At 59.1% G+C, this 16688-nt stretch overlaps 1 protein-coding gene across 1 annotated transcript in view; it reads left to right on the top strand.

Annotated features, from left to right (window-relative positions):
* The window catches only part of JPH3 (junctophilin 3), a 94148-nt gene extending 77962 nt beyond the window's left edge, over window positions 1–16186 (top strand). Inside the window, exons 3-5 of the mRNA XM_036346879.1 lie at window positions 9232–9356; window positions 11429–12309; window positions 14619–16186. Of these exons, the coding sequence (XP_036202772.1) occupies window positions 9232–9356; window positions 11429–12309; window positions 14619–14699 (1087 nt within the window). The 3' untranslated portion in view covers window positions 14700–16186. The remainder of the gene's footprint in view (window positions 1–9231; window positions 9357–11428; window positions 12310–14618) is intronic.
* The last annotated feature ends 502 nt before the right edge of the window (window positions 16187–16688 follow it).

Below are 16688 nucleotides of genomic sequence, written 5' to 3'. Positions count from 1 at the left end.
ATGTCCAGGCGGGAAGTCCTCAGAGACAGGAAATGCATTCGTGGTGCCAGGGTTGGGGGAGGGGGAGAGTGACAGCCAGCGGGCGCCGGGTTTCCTGTAGGGGAGACGGAAATGCTCTGGAATGAGGTGGTGCTGGTGGCACGTCTGAATGTGCTAAAACCACCAAATAGTAAGTGGAAAATTGCGTGTTATGTGAGCAGACCTCAATAGAGCTGTTATAGAAACTCGGGGGGAGGTGGCAGTTACGAGGTCCAGAGGACACCTCCGCTGTGACCTGTTCTGGGTCACCTCTGAGGCATCACAGCGTTCGCCCCCAAGGCTGCTGGAAGGAAGACGGTGTAAGCCCTGGAGGGCATTGTGTCTCCACAGGCTGTGGGGACAGCCGAGCATGTGGAGCCTGTCACTGGCCTCTGTGGGAGGGGGAGGGGAAGGGGAGGAGTGGCCCTGGGCAGTCCCCCCGGTTGTCCAGAGACCAAGTCTCCCTTGTCCCATCTCCCTCGGGGCCTCTTCGAGGCACAGTCAGCATCAGCACCGAGGCCCGAATTCCCACCGGCCCTGGGCTTTATGGGGCTGCCAGGGAGGCGGGACCTCACAACACCAGGCATCGGTTTGGTGCCTTTTCCTCTCAATGTCCCCAAAGCACATCTCCACTTCTGAGGGATGACCACTCGTGTGGCCCGAGAAACGTGTCTGTCTCCGCCCGCTGCCAGCCACAGCCTACCTGGCACTCGGGAGGTGTGCACAGCCTGCTGCTCCCTGCACAGGGAGCGTCCCCGGTGGGCCCAGGTGGGTTTCTGCCTGTAGCTCCTTGGAGGATCCTTGGGGGGAGCGGGAGGAGGCCTTCCTGCCTCTTCCAGCTCCTGGGGCCTCCAGGCCTCGTCTCCGTCCTCGCGTGGCCTTCCCCCTGTCATTGGACTTAGGGCCCAGCCTCATCCAACAAGCATGACCTTATCTGAACTAACTGCATATGTGCTATTTCCAGCTGAGGCCGTGTTCACGGGCCCTGGTGAACTTGGGGGGAGACACTGTACACCCCAGTACATGGTCCTTCCCCGAAGCAGGTGGCTGGGAGGACAACACAACCTCAGGATCCGGCCCTTTAGCCTAGACTCTGGGCACGATTCTGAGCTGGAAGAGAATTTGCATCATCGACTAGGCCAGACCACCAATGGAATATGGAAGCCCAGAGCTCCGTGCCTGTTCCTCATTGGTCAGAGAGGAGCCCAGAGCTCTGTGCCTGTTCCTCATTGGTCAGAGAGGAGCCCAGAGCTCCGTGCCTGTTTCCTCATTGGTCAGAGAGGAGCCCAGAGCTCCATGCCTGTTCCTCATTGGTCAGAGAGGAGCCCAGAGCTCCGTGCCTGTTTCCTCATTGGTCAGAGAGGAGCCCAGAGCTCCGTGCCTGTTCCTCATTGGTCAGAGAGGAGCCCAGAGCTCCGTGCCTGTTCCTCATTGGTCAGAGAGGAGCCCAGAGCTCCGTGCCTGTTTCCTCATTGGTCAGAGAGGAGCCCAGAGCTCCGTGCCTGTTTCCTCATTGGTCAGAGAGGAGCCCAGAGCTCCGTGCCTGTTCCTCATTGGTCAGAGAGGAGCCCAGAGCGCCGTGCCTGTTCCTCATTGGTCAGAGAGGAGCCCAGAGCTCCGTGCCTGTTCCTCATTGGTCAGAGAGGAGCCCAGAGCTCCGTGCCTGTTCTTCATTGGTCAGAGAGGAGCCCAGAGCTCCGTGCCTGTTCCTCATTGGTCAGAGAGGAGCCCAGAGCTCCGTGCCTGTTCCTCATTGGTAAGAGAGGAGCCCAGAGCTCCGTGCCTGTTCCTCATTGGTCAGAGAGGAGCCCAGAGTTCCGTGCTTGTTCCTCATTGGTCAGAGAGGAGCCCAGAGTGCCGTGCCTGTTCCTCATTGGTCAGAGAGGAGCCCAGAGCGCCGTGCCTGTTCCTCATTGGTCAGAGAGGAGTGATACTGTGCCTGTGTTACGTGGTCGCGGATGGGAACATGAGTGCTTTGGAAAACAGTGCCAGGTGTCCTTTGCAATGTGTGGGAGACCTCTGACCCAGGACAGGGCATCTGCTGGATATGATGGGGTTGAGGGCCAGTGAAGGTGATGGGGCCCAGCACAAGCCTCCCAGCATCCCACGGCCCCTGTGCGGCACCCCACCTTTCCTACTATGCTTCCTTTTCTGCTATGCCTCTTTCCATGGCCGAGGCAACAGCAAGCACACAGTAGGTGCTCAGCAAGTGCTGAATACAGGCATGCGTGGAAGGGGGGTCTCCTGGAAAAACCCCCAGGCCCAGTATAGTCCCTTGGTCACCAGCACTGCCGACAGCCGGGTGCCCAGGGGCTTCGCCCTGTGGGACCCACCGTAGAGCTTTGCGGGCCTGCATGTCAGGCAGACCTGCCCTTGAGCAGTTGGCGCTAGTTGGGCAGCGCACGTGAAGAAAATCCAGTTCTGAGCTCGGGGGAGGGGTGGTGGGGCTGGAAACGCACCAGCAGATCACATCCCCACTCCAGCAGACGGAGGGGGCCGGTGTGGGGGCAGGCGTGCCCTCAACCCGGTGTGGGGCGGGTGTGGTGTCTGGCCCCCTCAGGGCTGGAGGGCAGGCTGTCCAGGACAGCAGAACAGTGAGGAGCAGGCAGTGAGCGGGCACAGAATTTAGAGCCTCCCACGTCTGTGCAGCAGTTCTCAGACTCACATCCCTGGACTGCCAGCAGCGTCCCTTGGGAGTTTGAGAGATGCCAATTCCCAGGTTCGCCCCTGACTTGCCGGTCAGACACTGGGGGGTAGCCAGGCCAGCAGGGTTTTGTCACACCTCATGAGACACAATTTCCAAATTAAAGTCACATTCCCAGCTTCCAGAGGACAAAGTTTGGGGGACACCATTCAGTTCGGTATAGGTGCTAAGGGTGGACCTGGGGGGACATGGGAAGGTCACCCCATGCCCTGCCTATTTCTATGTCTTATGCATCTGTGACTTCGACTTATATGTTGCCCCTGAGGCTGCATATCCATCCCGTGGGGGCTGGCTCCCACATGGGAGGAGCCGACCCCGCCCGCCCACTGGTCAGCAGCACAGGGACCCCGGCTAGGTTTCATGGTCTGGGCTCCCAGCTGGTTGGGGGAGCGGGAAAGGGGGTGCAGGCCTGATTAACATTGGGGGTGGGAGGAAGAAATGATTGAGATGCAGCCTGTGGAGTGGCCAGCAAGTGAGGAGGCCCCCGAGCTCATTGGCCTCCCAACCCCTCCCCTACCCCCCCTACCCCCGAAGGTGTCAGCCAGTGGGGACTTGCCCCCTGAGCCCTTACCCATCAGGAGCTTGGCTGCTGGCGGGATCCTGAAAGTCTCATTTAAAGTTCACCTTCGCCATGCACTGGGAGGTTTTCTCTATTAAAAGCACGCGTCTTGATGGAATTTTATTTTAAGGTTGGCACAGCGTTTTCTTTCTTTTTTTTTTTTTTTGCGTTTTCTTTTTATGCACGTGTGAACGTATATATGTAAATACACGTATGATGTTGGTGCATTAACGTTTGTGGTATATTTACTGAGTGAAGCTGTGGGAACCAATAGTGGCCCCTTCAGGGGAGTTTCCCACTGGCTCGCTTGTGCTGTGCGTGCTGGGGGCTCCGAGCAGCGGGGCAGCAGCATGCCCTCCTGCCCAGGCGTGCACGGCGGGGCATTCATGACAGGCACCCATCACGGGTGGGTCGATGGGCGCTGTGACGACAGGTCCACAGTACCTGAGGGGTGGAAGGACTTATACACTCCCCATGCTCGCTTTGAGGCGGGCAGCAGAGTCTCAGGTTCAAGGTCAGGCCATGCAGTGGAGTGGGGTGCCCCGAAGATGTCATGTGCAAGGGGCCCTCCCAGGAGCAGACCTGCCTCTGAGAGTCAGCCAGGCGGGAAGGGGTGGTTTTATTTCCAGGCAGGGGTTCAGGACAAAACAGAAGCATGTCTGGTGAAAGCATGACCTTCGCTCGACCTCTGGACACGCCCCTCCCAGGAAAGGCTGCCGTCACTGAGCCGCATGCCCATGCAGGCAGGACCGGAGGACGGCACATGTGCGTTTGCACACATGCTGCTGGGACGCGTGTGTGCAGAAATGCTTTGGAATGATGCCCCGTTAGCCTGACTTTCGGGGGATTTCAGCTGAGTTCTGTGAGGTGGGCGCTTGTATAATAAACAAATTCACGTTATTCCTTTCTAAGTGAGGAACATCAAACGTGCTCCCTTAAAAACACAAACTCTCACATTCGTGTTTCCCTGTAACTTCATACTGTGAGCAGCCTTGTCCGATCCAGCCTGCTGCACTTGGCTGTGGACTTGGGCACACACTGCTGCTCCTCAACAATCATCCATAGCTCCCCATTCCCCCTGCAGCCTGGCAGCTGCTCATTCTACCCTGAGCTGGCCCTCCTGCCTTTCCCTCGCAATCGGGCCATCTTCCTGCTGTCCCCTCTCTTGGGTGGTCAGGCCCGTTCTTGGTTCGGAGCCCTTTGGGGCTCCGTATTCATCAGCATCTGTCATGGTCAGCAGCAGTGACTGCTAGGGACGTGCAGGTCTGCCGTTAGCAGGCAGCAGACAATGTCAGCCTCACATCTTGTCAGGGCGATGCCGGCCCCAAGCACTCCAGGCTCGACTTAGGGAAGAATCTCCACGGGACTGCGCTGGGCCCTGTTCCAGACCTGCGATGCCGGTCTGCAGGGGCCTCCGGGCTCCTCCATTTGTTTTCATGGAACTTGCCTTGCACAGCCCTGGCAGCCTGCAGTGAGGGTCTTTGCAAGACGCCCCCAGGGAAAGCTGTGAGGCTGAGAGACTTCCTGCAGGTGCAGAATCTGGCCTGCCTGTCCCTCTCCTGGGCACAGCTTTGATTGTGGTTGATGTGCACCCTTACCCTCATCCATGCTGGTCCCTGCTCGCCTTGGCCTCCAGGGAGCTCCAGCCCTCTAGGTGGCCGGGCCCAGGCATGCACCCCTGGCTTTCTGCCTCTGTCCATTCCCCTCATTTCTTCGTGACCTTAAGTTACTCTGTTAGTGGTTCGTTTGTCTGCCTACCCTTGTTAGAAGACGATGGAGTACAAGATAAATAAATGCTGTACTGACCAGTGTGACGGGTCCCCAGCCTTGTCCACTGTCCTTGGCCTTTTAATCCTCCAGCCTTGAAGCCACCAGTTTTGGGAGGCCCCACGCCCTCTCCCCTGTCTGCCTGGCCACTCACTCTCTCCATTGCTCGGGCCACAGCCCCTAAAACATGCTTATTTTTCAGGATTCCATCCTCTGGGCACGAGCACATTGTGTGCCCCTTGGTGTACAAAGGTGCACGGGTGGTTCAGGGTGGACGTCACCTGCTCGGGTCCCAGCCAGACACAGGGCTTTGGGGACACTCCTCTGGTCAGCTGTGACGCTCCTTTGCCAGCTGATTTCCCCCGTCCCTGGGGTTAGGGGCCCTCGGCCGGCTGGGGAGGGGCCCAGTGTCCGACACAGCGCCATTGCAGTTGAAGCGTGTGAGGATGGGAGGTGCTTAGTGAGCACTGAGCTGTCGCTCAGAACCCCCAGGGCTGGAGGCATAGTCGGAGTGGGCGGTGACTGCTCATGGGTTCGGGTCTCCTTTTGGGGTGACAGGAATGTTTCACAGGGAGAGGTGGTGGCTGCACAGCACTGGGGGTGTGCTCGCTGCCATGACCGAACACTTCTAAATGGTTTATTTTATGTCATGTGGGTTATACCTCCATTATTTTTTTAAGAAAAGGATTAAAAAAACAAAAACCTTAAAAAAAACCAACTAGTTGGGTGTGGCATGTCCAGAATAGGCCAATTGACTGAGACAGGAAGTAGCTGGAGCTGCTCGGCTGGTGGGGGGTGCTGGGGGAAATGGGAAGGGTGTTACCTGCAAAGGGAGCAGGGTTCTTTGGGGGCAAAGATGTTCTAAAATTGATTGTGGTGATGGTTGCAGAGCTCTGTGAATACACTAAAAACCGCTGCATTTTAAATGGAAGATTGTAAAGTATGTGAGTTATATCTCGATAAAAGTTATTCTAAAAACAAAGAAAGCCCTGCCTGTGGCATGTCCTGGAGAGAAGCCACAGCACACCACTCCAGCAGCCGTGAGCGCGGAGCCCGCGGCTGGTTCGGGGTGAGTCGGGGTGCGCCCGGCTCCGGGCGCCCTGGTGGATCGAGCCACAGGCTGCGCTGCTGTTCCCCATCGGGACCAGCCGCGTTCAGACGGCCAGTGTCTTAGCTTAGGGGCGTCACAGAGCCTCACGGAATCTGATGAAAGGTGTGCACCCTCCCTCCTCTTTGGGGGTTTGGGGGGTGCGAGTAGAGCATTTTGAGTATAATTTCAGGGGACACATGGGCCCTCCCAAAGGCCCCCAGTTCAGAGCCCCTCCAGGGGTTACTCGGGCCTCGGCCAGCCTCCAGGTCTCCGGGCTGGGGTGTCGTGCTGCTGTAGCTGTCGGCTCGCTGGGTCTCAGCCCAGGACGGATGCGGGACAAGTGGCGGGAGCTGGCTCCGCAGGCCTCTGCTCCACTCACCCTGCCACCCGGTCCTTCCCCTCGTCGCTGACTCTCCCACCTGCGTGTGGCCGTGGAGGCTCACGCCGGCCTCACCGGGTCTGACTTCCACCTGTTTCTCACGTGGCGACGCTGACAGCTCTCGAGATACCGACGCACCTGTCCCAGCCCATGTTTTCCATAAACTCGTGGCTGTGGCCTTCGGGAGCCGGGGCTGGAGCTCTCGGGCTTCAGGTGGGCGTGGTCCTCAGAGGCGGTGGGTGGGGCGGGGCCAAAGGCTGCGGGAATGATTTATCCAGTTGGTTTGTTATTGATGCAGATTCAGTGTTAATAAGTGGTACTTTAGTAACGGGTCTGTCTCCACAAGGCTCCTGCCCCTCTCCTGTTGTAATTACAACCACAGGGTTCCCCAGGAATCTTCTAGAACAGTGGTTCTCAACCTTCCTAATGCAGGAATACAGTTCCTCATATTGTGGTGACCCCCAACCATAGAAAAATTATTTTCGTTGCTACTTCATAACTGTAATTTTGCTACTGTTATGAATCGTCATGTAAATATCTGATATGCAGGATGTATTTTCATTGTTACAAATTGAACATAACTAAAGCATAGTGATTAATCACAAAAACCATATGTAATTATATATGTGTTTTTCGATGGTCTTAGGCGACCCCTGTGAAAGGGTCATTCGACCCCCAAAGGGGTCGCGACCCACAGGTTGAGAACCGCTGCTCTAGAAGGTGGTGTATCTCAGCTTGTGCTCCCAAGGGACATGGGGTTGCAGCTGTCTTGAGTGACTGTCATCTTTTCCCAACTTCTAGGAGGGAGAACTCTGAGCAGACTCTCCTCCATGCTACATTTTGCAGGGGTGTCTCTTCAGTTAGGGGCCTGCGGCCAGGCGGTGCAGCGGGTGGCGGGCGGCGGGAGCCGTGGAGAGGAGTTTTAACGGGGACCCTGGAGCCTGGAGACGGCCGCGCCGGCAGCCTCGGCAGCTCACCTCGTTTCCTGCACATGTTTGTGCTGTGATTTACTGTGCGTCCGTATGTCATACGTTTGTTTCTTATAGCAAAGTTGTTCCTAGTTATTGGTGGAATTTTGGAACGAGAAAGCCTGGTCGCTCACGAGGAGCGAGGGGTCTCCGGGGTAAGCCTGTGGACTGAGGAACTTGGGTGTTGGAGGGTCAGGCTGCTCAGAGGAGCCTTGAGAGGCGACCGCTGAGGGGCAGGCTACCCGGTGTCTTGGACTGGTCGTTGTGCCTCGGTTTCCCTGGTGTCGGGAAGCAGTGCCCCCTGGAGCCAGGACACCAGGCAAATGAGATGTAGGGACGCGTGGCATCGTCCTGCCTTGGGCACCCAGTCCAGCCTCGTTTTATGGAGGGAGGAGGGCCTCATGTGGGCCTCAGCTGGGGAGCAGAGTCCTGGAACCCCTGGGCTAGACATTTCGGGGCAGCAACCTCCAGCTGACCGGCTGGCCTCCTGGTCCTTCCCCGGAAAGTCCGTCACGCATCCACCTGGCGTGGGCATCACCGGGTCTGCCCCTTGGTGCAACGTGTGCAGAATGTTTATTGATGTGAGAGCAAACCCATTCTGATCACGTCCCCCACACCCAGCCTGTGCTTGGGGACTTCATGTGCCCCCCGACCCCCATACATTCACGAGGTCAGTGGTGTCACTGACTCCGTGTGACCAAGGGAGAAACTGAGGCACAGACGTGTGACTTCCACTGAGCCTCTCGGCTCCTCCCTGGAGGTGCCACGCCTGGGCTCCGAGTGGTGCCTTCACCCACAGCGAGGCGCTGGAGGAGCTAGGCCTGGCCTCTGGGCAGAGCCCGTGGGAGACAGACTTGCTTTCTCCCAGCATCTGGAGACCGCACTTCATGCCCTCTCCAAGCCTGGCTCTTCCACACACCGGGGTTAGTGATAGCAGCTGCTAGAAGGTGTCAGGTGATGGCTGACCCCCTGGCCCCATGCGGGTGGGGTGGGGCAGGGGTCGGAGTGGAAGGAGCGCCGGGTGAGTGTGCCGGGGACCAGCTGCAGTCCCAGCGCGACCTCGGGAACGCCTCGGCTCTCAGCTCACCTGGGCCTCCTTCTCAGGGGGAGCCGGGGGTGGCAGTGCCACCTGCTGGGATGAGCGATGGGCAGCCTGGGCACAGGGTAGTGGGTGTCTGGACGTGTCTGGAGAATCCTTCCTAGCGATTCGGCTCCTCCCTGGGCCTGGAGCCAAGCCTGGGGCTGGAGGAGCGTTTTTGTTCCTTATGCCCTTGACCTTCTGAGTGCTGGCGGGTCCACCATCAAGCCTGCCTGTTCCTGCTCAAAAGCCTGGCTGCCCACTCACCCCTTGGGTGTGGCGAGGTGCACCTGCCCCCCCAAACTGTTCATTTGTCAGGTCAACATTGGTTAAGCACCTGCTCGCTCCTGGAGACTCAGAGACAAGTCAGCCAGTCTCGGCTTCAGGCTGTGGGACGACCCAGGGAGGAGGGACACTCCTGCTGCAGGACCTGAGCTCATCTGGGACCCAGGCCCCGCACAGGGGTGGTGTGCCCTGTGCCCAAATGAGCTGGTCTGGTTGGTGCCCAGGGATGTTCGCTGAATGAATGAAGGAACGAGAGACCCGCAAGTCTGAGGGCACATACCCCAGGGCGCCCAGCATCCTGTCCTGGCCCAGCCCACTGTGGGATGGGCTGCCCAGCCCCTCTGCCTCCTGTGTGCTCACCGCCCTTCCTGCCTCTCCCCCAGGACCTCCCACTCCCGGGCCAAGGCCGAGGCAGCCCTCACTGCGGCTCAGAAGGCCCAGGAGGAAGCACGGATCGCCAGGATCACTGCCAAAGAGTTCTCACCTTCCTTCCAGCACAGGGAAAACGGTGAGTCGGGCGCCAGGCGGGCGGGGCTGGGTGTCCTCCAAGGCCACGTTCTAGCAGGTGCTGCCCGCTGCCGTCTCCCCTCGTGTTCACGCTCCTTCACGATGATGTGTGTCCCTGCAAGGGCCTTGGCACACTCCTCCCTCACACGTGTCAGCACCTCTCCCTGCCTCCGGGGCTGTGTCCCTGTGTGCACGCGTTTCCATGCATCACCCTCTGCTTTCCATGATGGTGAATGTCTGTGTGCTCTGCGTGTGCATGTGGTCTCTCCCTGCCCTTCCCCAAAGTTATGCTAGAACTTCCTGTGACAAACCAACTATTCTATAACTGCTCTGTTCAAAAAGGTAGCTAGTGGCCATGTGGGGACTGCGGCTAGTTGGCTGAGGCCCTGGTCATTAGTTGCGTTTGATCAGAACTGATCTGCATTTAACTGTAGAGAGCCACGTGTGCCTGCTGGCGGCCACCCTGGGCAGAATGGCTCATTAACTGAGGGGAGCTCCCGCCATGTCCTTTGGTGGAAGCTGGAGGAGCTAGAAGCCACTGCAGGTAGCAGATCTGTGACCCTCGTCCTGTCGGGACCAGGCCTGAGGGAGGCGGAGAGGACTGGAGAAGGCGGGCATTGCTGAGAGAGGGCAGACAGCCCCGTCTCCGCTCACTTCCCTCTGGCCTCACCCTGGCGCTTCCCCTGCAGCAGGAAGCCCTGGAGGACAGGTTTGCGGGGATAGAAGCTGCTGGAGGTTTTAGGCTGACATCTGCCATGCGCAGTCTATCCTGAGCGCTCACCCGAGCTCTCCTGGAGCCGGAGCTCCTGGCCTCACCGGGAGGGCCCCGGCCTTTGGGGCAGTGAGGGAGGCCGCCCGCTTCTGGGAGGCAGGAGGGCCCAAGATAAGCGACAAAGGTGTTGGAATCCAGCCACACATGTTCTGCTCTGCATTTTCACAAGGATGCTTCCAGGAATGTCACGCGCTCTGCAACTAATTTTAGCGGAGCACAGTCTCCAGGCTGGTGGTGCTGACAGGGCGCTGGAGCTGAGCATGAGGGCACCACTCTGGGGCGTGGGGTTCAGGGTACCCTGGAGGGTTGGTGTCCAGGCTTGTCTGGGACCCTAAGGTGTAAAGCGCAGGGGCCTGGGCCCCAGAAAGTCCAGATCACAGGCAGGCAGGTCAGGGGAGGGTCATGGGAGTCCTGTGATGGGGCCAGGGCCCCCCACCCCAAGGGGGGCAGTTCTCCATGTGGTCCCTCAGACACCCCCTGGCCTGATTCCCTCTCTGTGCTGGGGACTAGGGAAGAGGGGGACCACCCGTGCCCCCGTCCCATGGCTGCAGAGGGGTGGGAGACTACACTCCATGTGACAAATGGGTGCAGATGCAGGGGGCTGACTGCTTGCCCTAAGTCCCAGCACCTGTCTCCCCAGCTCATCCAGGACCATATGGGACACCCCTTGGCGGCCTTCGCCCTTTGAAACACCCCAGGGACTGTTCATGGGCGTCTACAGCTCTGCCTTGTTCTGGTCACCGCCTCGGGCCCCCGTGCATGCCAACAGCATGGTGGATGCATAGACGGGGCGCCCGGCCCCTGCTGAGATTCCTGGCCACACCGAGGGTGCCGTCCCCTAAGGCCCTCTCCTGCCCTGGCTCAGAGGCTCCAGTATGGAAGCAGGGAGGGGAGCCCAAGCCGGGGGTGGGGCAGGAAGAACAGGCCACCAGAGGCCTAGGCCACCCGAGAGGTCCGTGTCCTGGGCGGACAGGCCCCCCTCCCCAGGCCACAAGACCTCGAAGGTCACCTAGCAGGAGATGCTTCCTTTCATCCTCAGGAGGGCCCCATGGGGGGCGGGACCGACACCCCCAGAGTAGGCGGGGCCCCAGTCCTCACACACTGAGCCTTGGTCTGCCTGCAGCCCGGGCTGGGCCAGAGCTGCTGCCACCACTGCCTGTCGGGACCGGTCATCCTCAAAGCACCGGTGGGCCGCGGCTTGGGGTCCATGGAGGGGCTTTGGGAACCACTGTGTCCCAGCCTGTGCTGCCGTCCTCAGGCTGGGTAACCAGCCTGTGTGCTGCCCGCTCCTCCCCGTACAGGGCTCGAGTACCAGCGGCCGAAGCGGCAGGCTTCCAGCGACGACATCGAGGTGATCTCCATGGGGACGCCCCTGCAGCAGGAGAGCCCGGAGCTGTACCGCAAGGGCACCACCCCCTCGGACCTGACCCCCGATGACAGCCCCCTGCAGAGCTTCCCCGCCAGCCCCTCGGCCACGCCCCCGCCAGCCCCTGCCTCCAGGAACAAGGTCGCCCACTTCTCGCGACAGGTGTCGGTGGACGAGGAGCGGGGCGGGGACATCCAGATGCTCCTGGAGGGCAGAGGAGGGGACTACGGCCGCCACAGCTGGGGCGAGGAGAAGGCCGGGGCCTCCCGGGGCGTCCGCAGCGGAACCCTCCGCAGTGGCCAGCCCGCGGAGGACTTCCGCTCCCGGGGCTCGGGCCACAAGCAGCCCGGGAACCCCAAGCCCCGGGAGCGGCGGACGGAGTCGCCCCCTGCCTTCTGGACTTCCCACCCTCGGGCCAGCAACCCCAGCTCAGGGGGCGCCAAGCTGCTGGAGCTGGACGAGGAAAAGCTGAGCAACTATGAGATGGAAATGAAGCCCCTGCTGAGGGTGGACTCCCACGGGCAGGAGGCCTACCCCCAGAAGAGACGCTACAGTAGGGGGGCCGCCTGCCGCGGCCTGGGCGAGGACCGGGGCTTTGGGGCGCAGAGACTGAGATCCAAGTCCCAGAACAAGGAGAACGTCCGGCCGGCGGCCAGCGCGGAGCCCGCGGTGCAGAGACTGGAGAGCCTGCGGCTGGGCGACAGAGCCGAGCCGCGGCTGCTGCGCTGGGACCTGACCTTCTCCCCGCCCCAGAAGTCCGCGCCCGTGGCCCGGGAGTCCGACGAGGAGACCGGGGACGAGCTCAAGTCCAGCGCGGTGAGTGGCTGCCCGGTTCGTCCCCCGTCCGGAGCCTTCCATGGAGTCGGCTCTAGCCGAGTGGGTGGGGTGGGGTGGGGGTCAGGAGCGGCCCGGGCTGATGCCTTGGCTTCCAAGGACTGGGCCCTCCCTCCCGGGAAACCAGTGCAGGGCTGGGGCCATTTCCGTCAGACGGAGACTCAGGAGGTTAGTCACAGGCTTGATCCTTTCAGTGAAACACTTGGGCAGGTTTGGAAGCTCCCAAAAGGAAGATGGCACATGGGACCCAGCCTCGCCCAGACCTGCCCCAAGTTCCTCCAACTCCCTGTGCTGGAGTCTCCTGTGAGCCCCACCCCTGCCCACGAGTCCCCGCCCAGGAGAGACAGAGGGCCAGGCGCAGAGCAGGGGCGTCAGGCTGGGTCGGGTCCTTTTCCAGGCCACACCGCTTACCTGCGGGCCAGGTGCGGTGGTCCCATCTGCCGGGACACACGTGTCCTGCTCTGAGGCCTACTTTCTAATGGGTGAGACGGACAGTTCTGTGAGGCTGTCCCCCCCTCGGCCCTTCCTGTGAAGCCGCGGTTCTCTGAGTATGGCACTGCAGGGCACTCTGGGAGTTCGTTAGAATGAGGCTCCGACCCACCCAGGCCTGTGGGATCAGTGGCTCCGGGTGGGGCTGTCGTCCAGGTTGATCAGGCCCCGGAGGGCCACCGGGGCTGCTCAGGAGTGAGGACCGTGTCTCGGGTGTGAAACTCACCTAGAAGCACCACTCCCAAGGTGGATGGATTGGAGGGAAGGACAGACACCCCTGGGCAGGACCTGTCAGGGGCTGGGGAGAGCTCTTGCACCCGGAGGTACCTCCTGGGACCCTTTGTCAGGTGGCTTCTGCCTAGAAGCAACATGCCTTGATCCCTTGGCCCAGTGGCAGCAGAAAGGGCCACTGGAACACACTTCAGACCTACACCCCAGGCTGATGCCTGTGTGGTCCCACACGATCCCCCCTGGACCAGTGTCAGCCTACAGGGCCTCCCGCACATGCTGATGGGCGCCGCGTGCCACAGTCCCACTTGTCGCAGAGGAACACTGGTGGCCGCCTCACGGGCATGCAGAGCCCGACTGAGTAACCAGCCTCTGTGTGCTGCCCGCCATCCAGACTGGCCCCTGGGACTTGGTGCCGCTGCAGGGCAGGGTTGGTGTCTGCCCGTCCCCAAGGAGTCCCGTTCCTCATCTGATGTTGTTCCCTTGGGAGAGAAGCTGCCTATCAGAAGACAGCCTGCTGGCCCTCGAGGCCATTTCTGCTCCCCCTTGAAACCTGTGGGCATGTCTTCTTGCTGGCGGACTGGTTCCTATTCTGCCTTCCCCGCCCAAACCCCTCTCGACCCCCGTGGGGAGCAGCCCCCGGGACCTAAGTGCCAGCTGCCACAACTCCGCTTCCCTCATTCTGGCAGCGGGGGATGTGTGTGCATGTGCAGCCGCATGTACGTGGTGTGTGCGCGCCCATGTGCACCTGTGTGCGGATGTGGTTGTTTTAGGGCAGCCGGATGATGGGCAGGGTGGAGACGCAGGGAGGGTTCCGTAGTTTCCCACTTAACTCTGCTGGCGAGTCTGGGGGCTTTAAAATGGAGCTCCCTTGGGAAGAGATGCAGGCTTCCAGCTGGGCTCTGGTACTCTGCCAGACCAATGTCTGGTCCTGAGGGGCAGCTGGGGACCCCAGGACAGGGGAGCGGAGGGGCGTTCCAGCAGAGGCCTCTCCGGGGGGCAGGCCCTGCGCCCACCACTAAGGCTTCAAGATGACAAGCCCAAGCGACTGCGGGCTCCGCCCTGAGGCACTGGGCGCCGGGCACCCAGGGAAGGCTGCAGAGACAAGCGCTCCTTCCCGCTGGCGAGGGAGGCGGGCGGCCCAGGGACGCGGTTAGCACAGAGAAGGTGGTTTCCATTGAGGAAGATGTGTTCAGAGGCCTATTAGAGGTTCTCCCATTGACGGTTTGGGGGTCCCAGGCTGAATTTCGGGGCCACTCTGGGTGGGCTGCATCTGAAATCCAGTGGCAGTGTCTGAAGTCCCGGCTGTACAGAGCTGGGTGTGGGGTGCTTACGTGAGGAGAGACCTGGGGCACCAGGAGGGAGGGCAGCCGCCAGAGTGCTCGGGGCAGTGACTGCAGACCCCGAGTCCAGTGGCGGCCTCTTCCTCAGGTCTGACTTCTGCAGGGCTTCATGCTCTGAAGAGCTGGACGTTTGGTTCCAACCTCCTGTTTTGGTCTGGGGCTGGGGGGTGGGTATGGCCAGAGAGAGAACAATCCAGACCAGGCTCAACCCTTTTTCTCCTTCTGTTCCAGGGCTCAGCTCCCATCCTGGTAGCCATGGTGATCTTGCTAAACATCGGAGTCGCCATTTTGTTTATTAACTTTTTCATCTGATGAAATTGTCACATTAGCAAAAATACCAGTTGGTGTACAAAAGGGGGACGTTAAAAGCAAAACAACAAAAAGGAAAGGATCATAACTCGGACAGCCCACAGCTACTTCCGAGTTTCTTCACAGAACCACACGATTGGGTATTACTCACAGTTTGCCTTTTTTTCTGGGTAATGTTTTTTGGATTTTAGCCAGAATTCTTTGCTTGTGTAACACTATGCTGTGTGGCATGGCAGAAGGAGGCCAGCACGCCGATCCTCCAGCTTGAAGTGGAAAGAAAAGGGATCCCAGCAAATCAGCGGCAAAAACAATAAAATCGTCACCGTCATCACGCTCCCTCCAGGGACGTGGGAAAGGAGGCACCGAGGACGACCCCTCTGAGTGTCCAGCTGTGGCCGCGGGGGGAGCAGCGGCTGGGAGGTGTGACGCGGGGAGTCAGCTCACTCTGCTTCTCCTCTCTGTCCTGGAATCGGGGGGTCAATGTGGGCGAGGTGCGGGGAAGAGGGTGTCCCATCCTGGCTGGCAGCAGCCTGAGCTTTATCTGTTTTAAATCTGTGCTGCAGAGTTCAGGAAGCAGAGGTCTGTCTTCTCTTCTCTTCCCCAAAAAACAGACCCCTGGCCTCGGCACTGCCCCACGGCTTTCCTTGCAAGGCCAGGTCCCACCCTGAGTCTCACAGCGATGTCCTCATTTCCCTGCTGTCCCTCTCTCTTCCCCATCCTCCCACCAGACCCAGGGCAGCCAGGCTGCAGATGGCCAGAGCCTGCAGAGGCATGGGGCTGGTGCCAGAGGGCAGGGAGCAGTGCAGCCCCTGGGCCATCGCGCCTGGGCTGCAGCAGGGCCTTCCAGTACTTACTGTGCAGGACAGGTATCCAGGCTCCCACGTCCGTCAGACATCTGCAGCCCTTTCATGACACCATCTTCTCCCACGTCACTGAGCCCACGAGTTTCATTTTGTCCTGTGCCTGCAACTTCCCCCACAGACATGCCTCTTCTTCCCAGATGCCTCATTAATTCTCCGGAGCTGGTCTAGTCCCAGGACAGAATGTGGTTGAAATCAAGTGGCTTAAAAATTCTTGAGAAATCGTTGCATATCCATCTCCCCCCAAATATGTAACACAACTTTCAGTCACGCACAAACAGATTCCTGGTGTTTCTGCTTTCTCTACCAGTGTTGCTCTGTCATCCAAACAAAAGAACAAGGCTCCAGAATGTTTGAGTGCTCTATGGTCCTAGCTCGAGCCAGCCCGGCCAGCGGGTATGGACGTGTCTGTGGGGCCACGGGCACGTCCATACCCAGGTCCCCTGTGCTCACACCTGGGAAGGTCCTTAAGGTGAGCCCCACAGTCGTCCTGGGTACAGCCCGCCTATGACTCTGCCTTGCTTTGCTTATGTTTAGCTGTTTCTCTGCTACCTTTCAAGCAGATTTCTTTACTACACTGCACTGGATTGCTATATTTTTAACCAGAAATAAACTAAAGATTAGAGCATGTTCCAGTTAAATTCAGTTTTATTTTTTTTCTGTTATACATTCAATTCCCCGTTCCTTCTCACATTTTGGTTTAGGTTGGGGTCTTTTTTGGGGAGTGGAGACATGGGAAAGGGAGGGAGGATCCGTAGGAAATACATTTCTGATAATGTTGCTTTCTAAAGGGATATCACATCTTTTTGTACATCTTTTTTCCGTTCCTCTTTTTTAATATCAAGTGGTTGCTGCAGACCTGAAGTGAACCAAATAAAGATGCCTGCTCCTTGCAGCCCTAAGAATCATCATGCTGGGATATGTGGTTTATAATTCTTTGCAACTCTGTCAAGATTACAGACTTTTTTTGTACATTCCAATAACTGCATGACAAAAATGGTACCTACAAATGCAGGTTTATATATTTACATGCAAACACCATGAGGTTGTTAGATGCATAAAAGCAGCAGCACAGACGCGCACCTCATTCAATAGAAGCAGTAGTGGTTTCATGACTAGATGTCTCCATCAC

This window comes from Myotis myotis, unplaced genomic scaffold (assembly GCF_014108235.1).
Source record: "Myotis myotis isolate mMyoMyo1 unplaced genomic scaffold, mMyoMyo1.p scaffold_m19_p_19, whole genome shotgun sequence".
Classification (NCBI taxonomy): domain Eukaryota; kingdom Metazoa; phylum Chordata; class Mammalia; order Chiroptera; family Vespertilionidae; genus Myotis; species Myotis myotis.
This window is presented reverse-complemented; position numbering and strand designations above follow the sequence as displayed.